Raw genomic sequence first — 14,822 nt, forward strand, 5'->3', positions numbered from 1 at the left:
AGTTGTTTTTCATGTGATTACTACACAAAGAAAGAAAAACGAAAAAGAAAAAGAAAAAGAAAAAGAAAGCACGGATTTTAAAAAAAGTGATTACTACACAAACATTTTTATGCACAAAATTCATGTCCCATAATTTGCATGCTATTTTGAGTCTTCTTACCCTGAAAAATATGAAGTGCTGTCAGTAACCGAGAAGAAGCAAAATGAGTCAAAATTGAAATACAAAAAATTTAGAATTAAAGGAACCCTAAGATTAAAAAGGGAAGAACTTGAAGGTTCCAGAAGAAATAGTGCCCTTGAAAGAAAAGCCACGTTCAACAAACAAAATCATAGCAGAACAGATTATCAAACAAAAAAAAGCTCAACCAAACTTTCAGATCGAAAAAGATCTTCAGTTCAACTAACAGATCATAAAAAAAAAATTGCCACACCTAAACAGAAAAAATTATAATTCCAATCCAGCAAACAAGAATAACACTCCATGCATATGTTCGTCACGTAGTTCTTCTACCTGAGAAACCGAATAACAATTTTTAAAATTATTAATTCGAAAGAAAGAATCACAAGTGGTTTAAAATTATGTTAACTTCAAAAATCATCAACATAAGAAGAACAAACTTGTTTTATCGAAATCCAAAACAAAACATCTCAATCAGCAGCTAAGTAAATCCACAATCCGCAAATTTAAATACAGTTCTATAAAAGGAATAAGATAATAATTCACAGCAAAAACATATCGAATCTTTTAGATAATGGATAAAATCTTGAAATAAGAAATTATAGAAAACAACATGAAGATGAAGAAGATTAAAGCAAATATTCACAAAAGCGAGGAAGATTAGAACTAGCTACAAGGCACGAATCGCGAACCGAAATCAAAACTGAAGTCATTGCAAAAGTAAGCTCAAGAAAAGCTACCAAAGGATAAGTCAAGATTGGGTACAAAAGGACAAAAGTAGTAAGAAGCGGCAGAGGACGCATGATCACATTAATCAGAAGACAACAATGACATAGAGGACAAAGAGGACATTCCTATAGGCCTTTGATAGTGTCACAATTCGTACAAATAGGCGCGCTTCTATTCATACAATTGTGATCCTACCATAGGACACTTGCTCCATATTACACAGATTAAACCTAAGCTCTAATACCACTTTGTCACAACCGAAAATGAGCCATGACCGGCGCTCAGGAAAATAATCCCCAAACAAGTCTAAGCAACTCAAATATAAGTTGAATAAGAAAATTACAAATAGTTTAAATAAATTTTCAATTTCTAAAATAAATAATTACATATTTTTAACAAACAAAAATAAAATAAATATGGATGAATCCTGCCTGTGACATATGAAGCAGATGACGTCTAAGAACTTAACAAAGAATAGATACCCATTGCAGATCATTACTCTTGAATAGAAATGCTCACATAATCAAACATTTATTCCTGAAAAATATTTTTAGAAAAACGGAGTGAGTTTCGCAACTTAATTACTAGAGAGTACATCTATAATTCACATGAGACCATATAAACATTATTATAAAATAATTTTAGTTAGAAGATAATAATTTATATGAATAAGTGAATTAATAAGGGAGTTTTCATACAAAATCAAATCAAAAGTCCACACTTGGGCGGCTCCACCTCTATTATGGGTAGCCCTTTCCTCTTGTGTGTCCTAACAGAATAACAGATCTAACGTGTGGCCTACACGTTAGGCTAGCAACACCACTGCTAGTTGGAGTCTGAGTTAGATGCATCTAAATTAACGTTATAACCGCCGTTAACTACGTTTTTCTAATACGAGCCTCCCAAACCAATTCAAAATATAATTTCAAATATAACAAAATTTTCAGTCTTGCAAACATCCAAGGTATCAAATCAAATCAACTCATACTTTCTCATCCAAATCCCTTTTCAATCATATTTTCTCAACCTTAAGGTATTTTAAACATATTTCACAATTCCAAAATAAGAATGAACCAATACTTCAATGCTTCAAAAATACATATTCGAGTAAAATCAAATATTTTAAAATAATATAAAACTTCATCAAGAATATATATAGTCTCATAAAAACATATAGTCTCATGTGCATATTAAAATGAGCTTAATAAGAATAACCATTTAGCTTTAACAAATCAAATATTTAAGCCAATTTAAAATCCTTTGATAGTAATCTTATAAGTATAATTATAAGTTCAAAGCACCGTATATCAAAATAATCGTAAATACAAAGCCAAACAATTATAAATGTAAAGCCTACTCACAACTTGATCTCAAGGGACTAAAGAGACAAACTAAAGGGTACGAAAGAGCGCAAAATTTGGACGGAGGCAGCGGCAGCTCCAATAGGCAAGCAAAACAGCGAACAGGGGCACAACAAAACAGAATCGACAACGGCTAAAGACAGAGCAACAACGACAACATCAACAACTGTGATAAAATAGTAGCGGAAACAAAATAGAACAAGCAACCACTAACCAGGCTAGAACGGTGGTGAAACAGAGCTGACAGAGATGTGAAACGCTTCTTATGACATTTTCAAAGGACAAGGATAGTGGCGAAACCAGTGGAGGAAGAATGGAGGATAGAGCATGGCCGGACAGGATAGTAGCTTTCCAATGAGCTCTCCTCCGACGACGATATAGCAGCTCAGCGACGAGCTCCTTTAGTGACAACGGCAACCACCGCGACAGCCCCAACAGCGACGGCAGCGGCACTGCTCTCTCTCTCTCTCTCTCTCTCTCTGGCCATGACGTCCTCTCTCTCCCACTCCTCTGGCCCCTCTCAAGTATGGTGACGGCGGTGGTAGTGACTCCCACCAGTGCCGCCTCTCTCTTCCCCTCTTCTCTTCTTCCTTCCTCCATCACTCCCCCGCTCCTTCCTCTTTCTCTTTTTTTGTTGTCTTTTGTCTATGGGGTGGGATGTACGTGATAGAGTGAGTGTTAGTGGGTTTAATTTGGGAATTAAGGTTAGGGTTTGATAAAAGAAATAAAGGTAGTATAGGAATTTTGATAAAATTGGAAGGTTGGATAGTAAAAAAAATCAAATGCAAAATGTTTTTAAAAAAAAATTTAGGACATTACACAAAAAAAGATTGAGATCGAAAAAAAATTTCGGCCTATATCTTAAAGACAAAAATAGTACTTAATCCTAATAATAACATGGCCATCTTGCCAATTTCTAATTTAACTAACTATACAAAAGCTACATCAATTTAGACCTACTCTCCAATAGTAATTTCTATAAAATATTTATTTTTTAATTTTTTAAATTTTATTGTAGTAAAATTTAAAAGATACTTTTTTAGTACTAGTTTATTTCGTCAGCTTTTAATCTGTGACGTCAACATTTAATAAAAAAAATAAGTAATATAGACTAAAATAAAAAACCTTTTAATTTTTAATTTTATTTTCTATTGTGAATATATAAACTTGTATAAAGACAAACTTTTCAAAAAAAAAAAAAAAAAACCTTCAAATTTTGTGTTTTAAAGTAGCGGTCTAAGTATATATGTATATATTTATTTCAAGTAGTGGTCTAAGTTGATAGCCTAATGTTGACCTCTACGATTGGGACATTGACCTACTTATGTCACAAAATTTAAAGGCCATTAAAATATTAATTACCTGATAATAATAGCGACGAATATTATTTTTGAATTAGCAATGCTTTCAGTAGTCTTTAGAAACAGGGTTACAATGACGCTTTCAATCTTTTTAAGAGGAATGACAATTTATTGCACTTCCGCGACGTCGTTCTACCTTTCTGATATTTATTTAGCCTCTGTAGCTTTTAAAGTTCTTAATATTTTGGCCTTTTGTTGTTGTTTTGTGTCCTTCATCATTGATCTGTGTGGCGTGTTTTGATTCACCATACTTCCAACTTGGAAAGGTCCAAGTTTCACCACCGATTGCGTCGTGACTCTTGAGGATCTAGAAAACTAGCCTCAAAATATCACATCATTGGTTCTTTGAAAATACATGACAAAATTAATATCAACATTCTTATGCTATACCTAACAAATGGATGCCGGTCACCATGTTCTGCTCTTCCTTCATGAATAAGTCAACAACACTCAGCTTCTTCAATACTACCCTCGAAACCCACCACAATAATCACACACTACTGATCCTAACTTCCCGCAAGCATGAGAATCTTCTTCACTCACCTTAACTACCTCATCATCCTTGTTATTAGCTGCTGCTTCTTCTTTATCACTCCATCAACCTCTTTGGATACTTTAACCGGGACTCAAATCCTCACAACCAACCAAACCTTGTTGTCAAAAAACCAAACCTTCGCTCTAGGCTTCTTCAGAGGTTCCAACACCAACTATTACCTCGGAATATGGTACAACAACATCAATCCTCAAACTACAGTTTGGGTTGCAAACAGAGACAACCCCGTTGACAACTCTACCGGCTATCTCAAGATCGGAGACAACGGAAACTTTGTCCTCCTCAATTCATCCGGGAACCCTGCATGGTCCTCCAACCAAACCAGCGCCAAGAATCCTGTTCTCCAGCTCCTCGATACCGGTAACCTTGTTCTCAAAGATTCATCAGACAAGACCAACAATAACTACTTATGGCAGAGCTTTGATTACCCAACGGATACCGTGTTACCGGGGATGAAGATCGGTTGGAACTTGGACACAGGAACGGAGAAGCATTTAACATCATGGAAGGTTACAGGTGAAGACCCTTCAAGCGGTGACTTCACTATGAAGTTAGATTACCATGGTTTACCTGAGGCTTTCCTCAGGAAAAACCAAACTATAATATTCCGAACTGGTCCTTGGAATGGTGAGGGATACAGTGGGATCCCGGCGATGAAAGACAACATCGACGGTCTCCAGTTCAATTTCACTTATGATGAGCACAGTGTGTTGTACTCTTTTTCCATTACAGAACCTTCCTTGTTGCCGAGGATAATTGTGACATCTGATACTGATGGCGAGTTTCAACGCTACATGTGGATACAAGGAAGTTGGAACAAGTTCTGGTATCAGCCAGCGGATCAATGCGATTACTATAGACAGTGTGGTCCGTATGGAGTGTGTGACGAGAATGCTTCACCTATTTGCAAGTGTATGCAGGGGTTCAGGCCTAAGAACCAAGAAGCTTGGAACTTGAGAGATGGATCTGATGGGTGTGTGAGGAACACGGCTTTGAATTGTTCCACTGACAAGTTCTTGCATCTTGAGCACACGAAGCTGCCGGAGACAAGCAGCGTGTTTATGAATAAGAGTATGACACTTGATGAATGTGGGAGTTTGTGTAAGAGGAATTGTTCATGCACTGCCTATGCAAACATCGATATCAGAAATGGAGGAAGTGGCTGTGTCATGTGGCTTGGTCAACTCATTGACATGAGAGTCTACAGTACGGATGGCCAAGATCTCTATGTCAGATTAGCAGCTGCTGATATAGGTATCTATATCTATCTATCTCGCCATATATTTAGTTGTACCCTTTAATAATAAAAAGAAAGTGATACATGCACATTTTCAGTTGTAACGTGTTTGCATATTGTTTAAGTGTTTTGGTTTCACAATAATACAACAGCCTATGAAATAGTAGTGGTTGCACATTTTTGCTATGATTTGGTATTGCAAGTTCCTTCCTAATTGATTAAGTGAAGTTCTTTTTTTATCAATTTGGTGACACAGGATCTACTAGCTCCAACAAGAATCATAGAGCAGTTCTGGCTATTGGCATCACACTCATTGCACTTGTTTTAGTTTTGGGATTGGTTGCTATTTGTTACTTAAGGAAGAAGAGAAAACAAAGATCTATAGGTAATGCATAATAATCACCCTTGTAATGCCTATATATAGTACTGTAGTGCATATGGTTTTTGTGCAGCATAAATAATTTTCCCTTTGATGTATGTAATCATTATATAGCCGCTACAAATTTCAGGTATTGTCCACAGAAATCATGATTGGTTAATGAATGAAGTGGTGCCTTCTAGAAGATACTTGGGTGATGAAAGGAACATGGATGATCTAGAGTTGCCAATGTTTGATTTTGATACCTTAATGATGGCTACAAACAATTTCTCTCAAGATAATAAACTTGGAGAAGGAGGCTTCGGTAGTGTTTATAGGGTAAGTTGTTTTAATACTTTATGCATAGCTACCATCATCACTAAAATTAAGTCTCAAATCATAACATAAACACACACATATATATACACACTAACAGATCGTGTATATGGTTTAATCAGGGCAGATTGATTAAAGGTCAAGAAATTGCTGTGAAGAGGTTATCAGAAGATTCTGGACAAGGAATTGAAGAGTTTAAGAATGAAGTCAAGTTGATTGCCAAGCTCCAACACCGAAATCTTGTGCGGTTGCTTGGTTGCTGCATTGAGAAGGATGAAAAAATATTGGTGTATGAGTATATGAAAAATAGAAGCCTCGATTCCATTTTGTTTGGTAACTTGCATACTTATTTCACTATTTCTTTTCAAATTATCATATATACTTAATTTTTATGTGTTAATAATAACTAATGTTGTAGACAAATCAAAAAGAACCTTACTTGACTGGGAAAGGCGTTACAATATTATATATGGGATAGCAAGAGGACTTCTTTATTTGCATCAAGATTCAAGATTTCGAATTATTCATAGAGATCTCAAGACAAGTAACATATTACTAGATAATGAAATGAATCCAAAGATATCAGACTTTGGAATGGCTAGAATTTTCGGCAAAGATCAAATGCAAGCAAAAACATTAAGAATTGTTGGAACATAGTGAGTATAATTTGATAATTCACTAGAGTATTTTTTAAAAAACTGGATAAAGTGACTTCTTTTTAATTTATGTATATTTCTATTTTGTAGTGGTTATATGTCTCCTGAATATGCTATGGACGGAAACTTCTCAATAAAATCCGATGTTTTTAGCTTTGGAGTTATGGTATTGGAGATCGTAACTGGGAAGAAGAATAGAGAGTTTTATAGTGAGAATGATGAATTGAATCTTCTGGGAAATGTAAGTGAAAATTTTTTTCTCCTTAATCAGAGTTCTTCTTAGCTAAAAAATAAACATTCTGATTGATGTATTATAATGATTGTACTATTTGTTCTTTAAGGTATGGAAGCATTGGCATGAAGGAACAGCATTGTCACTTCTTGATCCATCTATCGACAATTTATACACAGAAGCTGAAGTTGTAAAATGCATACATATTGGTCTCTTATGCGTCCAAGAACATGCAGAAGATAGGCCAACAATGTCTTCAGTGGTCTTAATGTTGAGTAGTGAATCTCCATCAATGCCAAATCCTAAAAATCCGGGATTTTCAACATGGAAAAAACATCTAGAGATTGATTCATCGTCAAATAAACAAGATGAAACATGGAGTGTGAATCAAGTCACAATCACAATGTTAGATGCTAGGTAAATACTAGATAGTTAAAGAAAAATAGCATCATCCACTATTTTTGTATATATTCTCAAAACATAAAAGAACAGAGACAAATTCTACTTCCATTTAAAGTGTGGCCTTTTTCATTCTGTAATCAAGTTAGATTTGATTAGTCACAGATTTGGATGATTCAATCAGAATACAGAGACAAATTATTGCTTCTATTGTGATATATAGCCGACATACATACACAAGAAACTTTAATAAGCCGCCTAGTTATGTCTTCTCTGTCTAGCAATCTCATTCTAATACCTCCAATGACTCCTACTATACCGTACCTAAGGCTGTATTTTGTTAGTGTCTTTGAGACACATAGATACATACACAAAGATATATAGACATAAAAATACACAAATTTTATAATGTATTTGGTAATAATGTATAAAACACACATATAAATTATAGGAAGCTTTTCACCTGTTCCACTGTACTTTTTGGAATATCACTATTTTATTGTTTGTAACCAATCAGATTTAATATAAAAAAAATACAAATGGTCTAGATTTAAGAAAAAAAATTTGTGGACATTCACAAAGAAACTATATGGTAGGCATGCAACCGTTACATTCTTTGGACAGTTTAATTGATTTGAAAATGTCTTTTTTGTCCAAATTAGCTTCAAGCTAGTTTGAGTAGATGTATTTAAAACTGCATCATTGGGCGAGTTAGGCTTTGTAAGATTTCTATTCTTTTATAAAAAATGAACTTACATATTTGCTTAATAAAAAAAAGTTGCTTAATAGAAAATAATACTTTACTAGTAAGGTAAGTTTATTAATTTGTTTTATTGAAAAAAAATGATATATTAACTGTAATTGTCACTAAATATATTTTTAATTTAATTAATTGAATGTAAAATAAGTTAAAAAAAATATATATTTTAAATGACTAGAATAATAAATAGGACAATTTTAAGACTAGTATAAGCTAAATTTAATTGCTCAAGTAAGCACCATTATAATAGTATTAATAAAAAATTGTACAAAAATAATATTACTCATATTTTAATTTTATCAACTAAACTCATTTCAAAATATAAGTATTAAATTTAATGTGCTAAATTTTTAACAATAAAATAGAATTTCACAATAAATTAATTTTATCTGATATTTATTAATTAAAAAAATAAATTTATTAAAATCTTTTTTAATAATTAATTAATGATAAATCTTAGGAAAAAAACTAATTTCATCATTCTTGTTAACTAAATTACGATATAGGATAGTTTCATGAGCAGGACTTATCAAGAATAACTTAAAAATTGATAATAAATAAATAATAAGGGTTGATAGAAAAAATAAATAATAAATTTTGTGCATTATTAATAGTATTGGTGAAAAATATTTATTAAAAAAATAAATTATTAAGTCATTAATTAACATCTTTAAGTGAAAGATATATGGAGGCTTAATTTGGTAAAAGGGGAGTAAATTCCCATAGTGGTCCCCGAGATTGACGCCGTGCACTAAAATTGTCCATGAGATTCCAATTGCACCAATTACGTCTCTGAGATTGGAAAAACTGCACCATAGTAGTCCCTGACCCGTTTTCTATTAACGGCGCGCTGATGTGGCTTGATGATGTGGACATTTGGTGACACGTGTCGCCTCATGGTTTGGCCACGTGTAACGGCATGATGACGTGTCGGTCAACGACACGTGGCATGCTGACGTGGATGGGTATGCCACGTGTCACAATACCATTTTTCAAATAGCACTGTGACACGTGGCAAAATAGCATTGTGACATGTGGCATACCCTTCCACGTCAGCATGACACGTGTCGTTGACCGACACGTCATCATACCGTTACATGTGGCCAAACCATGAGGCGACACGTGTCACCAAAGGTCCACGTCATCAAGCCACGTCAGCGCGCTGTTAATGGAAAACAGGTCAGGGACTACTATGGTGCAGTTTTTCCAATCTCAGGGACGTAATTGGTGCAATTGGAATCTCAGGGACAATTTTGGTGCACAGCGTCAATCTCGGGGACCACTATAGGAATTTACTCGGTAAAAGGGTTTACGATTTTGGTCTCTAAGGTAGAAACTGAAAATTTATTTTATCTCTGATATTTTTTTGCTACAAAATGGTCTCAAACGTTTATCTTAATTTTAAAATCGTCATTTTTACCAAAACTTTAATTTTTATTACTAAATTATCCTTAATTAAAAAAATATAAAAAAAAGAAAAAGAAAAACTGGTTAAAGGTTAGGAAGCAGGGGAAGAGTTAATCATGTTCGGGAGGTGGATTTTTAATGGAATAAGAGGGGAGAGGGGATGTGGGAAAGAAAAGGGGAAGGGAATCCGCTGCCGCTGTTCCTCGCCATCGCCGCAGCTCTTTATCGTTCGGTCGCTAGATTTCATCGTTGCTCCTCGTCGTTCGGTCTTCGCCGCTGCTTTTCGACGTCGGCGCCAATAGATCCGTTCGGTTCTACTTTTTAAAAGTGTATCATTTATGTTTGCAAAATTAAATTAAAAATTATTTTTAATAAACACAAACAAAAATAATTATGTTAGGCAAAATTGCTTTTAAAATTTAAAAATACTATAAAAGACATAAATTTAAACGGTAAATTCAAACACAAAATGAAGAGTTTGTACTTTTAAAAAGCACAAACACTTCTTCAAAAAATTTTACTAAACCAAACCGTATTCAAATAAAAAAAAACTAAAATTATAGACTCACAAATTTTGTAAAGGCATAATGAATTAATTTTTTTGTATTTAAAAAACTATTTTAATAAATAAATTTAAAATTAATAATAAATCTATTTTCCTTAAGTTTTATTAACTAATTGCTTACACTTGTAAGTTAATGATAATTACTTATGCTATTTATAATTGATTAAATGAGAAATTTTTTAGAATCATAATTGTCCTAAATTAATATTCTTTTGTTTGACTCTTTTTTTCTATTTTATTTTATGATAAAATTTAGTTTAATATTTTAAAAAATAATGACAATTCTTATCAAAAAATAAATGAGTACATATGAACTTTTTTGTTGTGATTTTTTTAGAATCTATTTAGAATAATCATCTTTTAATTTAGATTTTAATAAGTATTGTTGTTAATATTTTTTTCATACCCTATGATAATTAAGAAAAGTAAACGAAGAGAAAAGATCTTAATATTAGTAAATTAAAGATGGACGAAAAAAATATTAAATAAAAAAATATATCAATTTTATTATTAAGATGTATGTGCAATATTTTTTACTTATATTATGTGTTAGTTTTTCAAGATAACAATGTTTAATTTCACCTTTAATATATTATAAATAAGTAGATAAACAAAAGCAAAGAAATAGAAAATTTGAAAAGAATGAAAAAAAATATTTTTAATTATAGAGATCTATTTAATATTTATCACCAGTTTTTTTTCTATTTATCTTTGTTTTTCTTGTTTAAAATAATATAGTAAAAAGATAAATTTCAATAATATATTATAAAAATATTTTTAAATCGATATATTTATACTATATTTAAATACTATTATATAAGAAAGAAGTCATTATATGTAAGGCAAATATGATTGTCTTTTTAGTTCATCTATATTTATTAAAGAGAAATAATATTAATATTAAATACATTGAATAACCTAAAGAAAAAAATAATACTATACATCTAAGTATTTTTGTTAACCAAGTATAACTAAATTAGTTTAAAATAACAAAAATCAGTTATAACTAGTATTATTCCAAATCTTATTATTTAATTTGGTTTGACTTTATTCATAAAAAAATTGAATGTGTACAATTACTCAAAAAATATTCTATTTGGATTAGAATTTTTTGGTGAAAAAACACTTTTTAAAATAATAAAGTATTTTTATTAAATTTTAAACGTATTTGATACATTTGAAAGAAAAATTTTTACCAAAAAATATTATTTGATTGTTCTAAAAACCAATAATAATTTGATTTTAAAAAAATAAAAGTAAAATAAGTTTTAATTATTTTTTTTACTAGGCATATCATTTATCAAAATTAATAATTACAATTTATACTTTTAAAAATAAAAAATAAATTACTCAAATTGAATAATTTTATTTGAACAATGAAGAAGTAAATTATAGCAACATAATGTTATCATATTTACAAATATTAAATGTAAGTCTTTATTAATTTAATAATTTGTCATGTATCATGTATAAAATAAGATTAAAATTTATTATTTTAATTTTTTTCAATTAAAATCAATGTGTCAATTATATAAATTATAATTTTTTAAATTAAAAAATAATATATAAAATAGATACATAATTATTTAATCAATATATAATAATATGATATATATAATTTTTAGAATATAAAAAAGTATTGTTTCTTTTAATAAATTTTTTATTTTTATACATTTAGCTCAAATTAATGCAACTAATTTTACTTTTAAACATCTTGTAAACAAAATTCTTTTTTATATGAGATTTCACAAACAATATAACTCATAATAAATAAAGAAATAAAATTTCTGCACATGATTTCCCTGTACAGCAGTGCAAATTTCTTTAAGGTTCTTTTTGTCTTTTTAGTTTTTATTTTATGATTGAAGGGCTATTTTCGTCTTTTTATAAATAACTATAAGACAAAAATTTAACCTGCAACTTAATCGTACATGGAACATTGGAGTTCCAATAAAGTAAGTGTAACACATGAAAACTTTCCTAAATTATATTTCAATTTTATCCTATGTGTCTTGTGCATTGTGTCTTATGTATTGGTAATTTAAAAAATAATTAGGAATAAAAAGGTCAGATTTTGTGTCTTATACATTGTGTCTCTGTGTTCCAATTTTAAAAAAGAACACTAAATATATGTATTTTATGAGTATCTATGTACCACTATATCTATCCAAATTTGTGCCTTAACAAATATACGATAAATATGTACCACCATATCTAACAATTAGTATCCGTATTCCAACAAACAAACACGGCCTATGTAACAGTTCACATACAATAAAGCAAATTAAAAGGTGCATGACTACCCCTACCTTATGGGGTTGCATTAAGCCATCAATTAAGTACAAAGCCTTGTCATAAAATCAACCTTCACTCAACATATTGGCGGGTGAATTTCAAATAATGCTCATTAATACAAGAAGGGGAAAAAATGTAAGAAAAGAAAAGAAAATTAAAGAATACTTTAAGAATATTAAAACTATAATTTCTACCTACAAATGTTTAAATCGATGATAACTATACCTACGAAAAAACAACGGACACATTGTACTCATGAAAAACGAATTTTAGTAGACAAAATTGTTCATACTACAAATGTAACATCTCGTTATTCTAAACCTTATTTCTAGCCGTAAAACAAAGAATAACAAACTGTCACGACAGTTCTAAAACTTATAATATATAATATATATCCAAGAATTTATATAACTAGAAGCCCAATGAAGGAATAAAAGCTCAAAATCGCATAAAGCGAAATTACGAAACGCGAAATATTCACACACAGTAACTAAACGCGTAGGCACGAAAAGATACAAAACATAATATATACAACCTTGCAATAAAGCTCCAAGATACAAGTATTAATTAATAGATCAACAAAGTAAATACATATATATATATATTATATATATTATTATATATATATATATATATATATATATATATATTATACAAAAGAAGATTAGCCACAGTCTGTGGAGTTTAGGCAGTCTAGCTCAAACAGACTACGACGGAGTTTTAAAGTTTAAAATAGCTTATATAACCTATCTCTCAAAGTTAAAGCAAAAAACTCTAAGGCAACGAAGTTATATACACAAAAGCTGAGAGAATACTACAACAAAATAAAGCATAATGAAATAAAGGAGAACCATACTCCGCTTTGTCACCATGTCTGCAAACACACCGAGGTGGTTTTGCGACCTGCATCTGAAAAACAACAACATATGGTATGAGAACCGGAGATTCTTAGTATGGTAACAGTGCCCAAAACGTAAGATGTAAGGTTCCGGGACGCCGAAGGCAATCCTAGAACTTCACATCGAATACAGATATTCAAGCTTAGAATAAAATAAATAAAGGACTTAAACCATAAACAAGGTTATCTAAACTTAGGGGAATTCTAACTAATACTAATCACACAGCTATATCCCACAGCATTCACCAACCTAACCTCTGTGCGATCCCATCGCCACCGCCTACCAAGCCTCCTCAAATCCAGCAGAAGACACAGATAATGCATACAAGTAAAGCACAAATAATATACATATGCAGCAGGTAATCAAATAGCAAGTAGACATATTGTACAATTAGGCAAACTCAAGTAATCAAAGCAAACAAGCATATAAGAGATGCATATGATGAATGTCTGTCCTATTAGCTCGTGATATCACTTGTCGGTCCGTAAATGCCAACCCGACACATCTTTTCGGATGTAGTCTTTTCTGCCACGCCAGAGATATAGTGCCATGCACACTCATGCAGTAGCCAATCTGCTACGGCAGAGATATAATGTCCTGCACACTCATGTAGTAGGGAGTCTACTACGCTAGGGATATAGGCACTGCACACTTCATGAAGCAGAGAAGGAAACAACCACAACTAATCATGCATCAGAAAAATTTGCCACATCAGGATATAGGTCCCGCACACTCTTAACAACAACTACTCATGCAGCAGAGAAATCTACCATGCCGGAGATATAGGCTCCGCACACTCCCATATAATCCAATAATTCAATCATTCCTTTCCAAGTTCTCAACTCATCATAACCATCATCAACTTTTAATTTTCATCATAATCCTTCTCCTTTCTCAAATTTTTCCCCAAGACATACTTCATAACTCAACATACACTAATTTTGTTCACAACATTCCAGAACCTAAGTCTCCGTCTTCTAAACTCATACAGAAAAATTACCAATATAATTCACTACCCCATCTTTATTAATCTTAAGGCCTAATTACTAGATAGCAATCTTAAACTATGGATAAAGAAGTTTGGAAAGCTAGAGAATCCTTGAAAAGTGAAGAAAATTAATTTTTCAGCAAAACAGGGTGTATGCATACGCATGCATTATGTATGCGTACGCATACATATATTTTGGCCCATTTCACGTACGCATACAGGCGTTCGCATACACATAGGTGCCAAACAGAATGTCACGTATGCTTATGGGTGGTATGCGTACGCATGCACTCCCAGACTTAGAAAATTTTGCAAAGTTGCAGAAATCAATTTTAAATCCCAAAATTTAAACGTTCATAACTTCCTCTACAAAAATTCATTTTCATCAAACTTTATATCAATTTAAAGATCTTTGAATGAACTTTAATTTAAAATAAATTTCAGCAATTTTTAAAAATTTAGACTCAAGTTATGATCCGTCAAAATTTACCAAAAACTGGCTTTTACC

The 14,822-nt window shown here is 31.6% G+C and overlaps 1 protein-coding gene across 3 annotated transcripts in view; it reads left to right on the plus strand.

Annotated features, from left to right (window-relative positions):
• Positions 1-3,845: 3,845 nt before the first annotated feature.
• The window catches only part of LOC130955933 (receptor-like serine/threonine-protein kinase SD1-8), a 41,462-nt gene continuing 30,485 nt past the window's right edge, over positions 3,846-14,822 (plus strand). Inside the window, exons 1-7 of one of the 3 annotated variants that reach the window (XM_057882940.1) lie at positions 3,877-5,436; positions 5,676-5,804; positions 5,929-6,116; positions 6,236-6,446; positions 6,532-6,769; positions 6,860-7,010; positions 7,111-7,608. In XM_057882940.1, coding sequence (XP_057738923.1) covers positions 4,152-5,436; positions 5,676-5,804; positions 5,929-6,116; positions 6,236-6,446; positions 6,532-6,769; positions 6,860-7,010; positions 7,111-7,422 — 2,514 coding nt within the window. In that variant the 5' untranslated portion in view covers positions 3,877-4,151 and the 3' untranslated portion in view covers positions 7,423-7,608. Of the gene's footprint in view, positions 5,437-5,675; positions 5,805-5,928; positions 6,117-6,235; positions 6,447-6,531; positions 6,770-6,859; positions 7,011-7,110; positions 7,609-14,822 lie in introns of those variants that run through there. The other 2 variants (XM_057882942.1, XM_057882938.1) reach the window with 2 other exon arrangements.

Source organism: Arachis stenosperma, chromosome 10, assembly GCF_014773155.1.
Source record: "Arachis stenosperma cultivar V10309 chromosome 10, arast.V10309.gnm1.PFL2, whole genome shotgun sequence".
Taxonomy (NCBI): domain Eukaryota; kingdom Viridiplantae; phylum Streptophyta; class Magnoliopsida; order Fabales; family Fabaceae; genus Arachis; species Arachis stenosperma.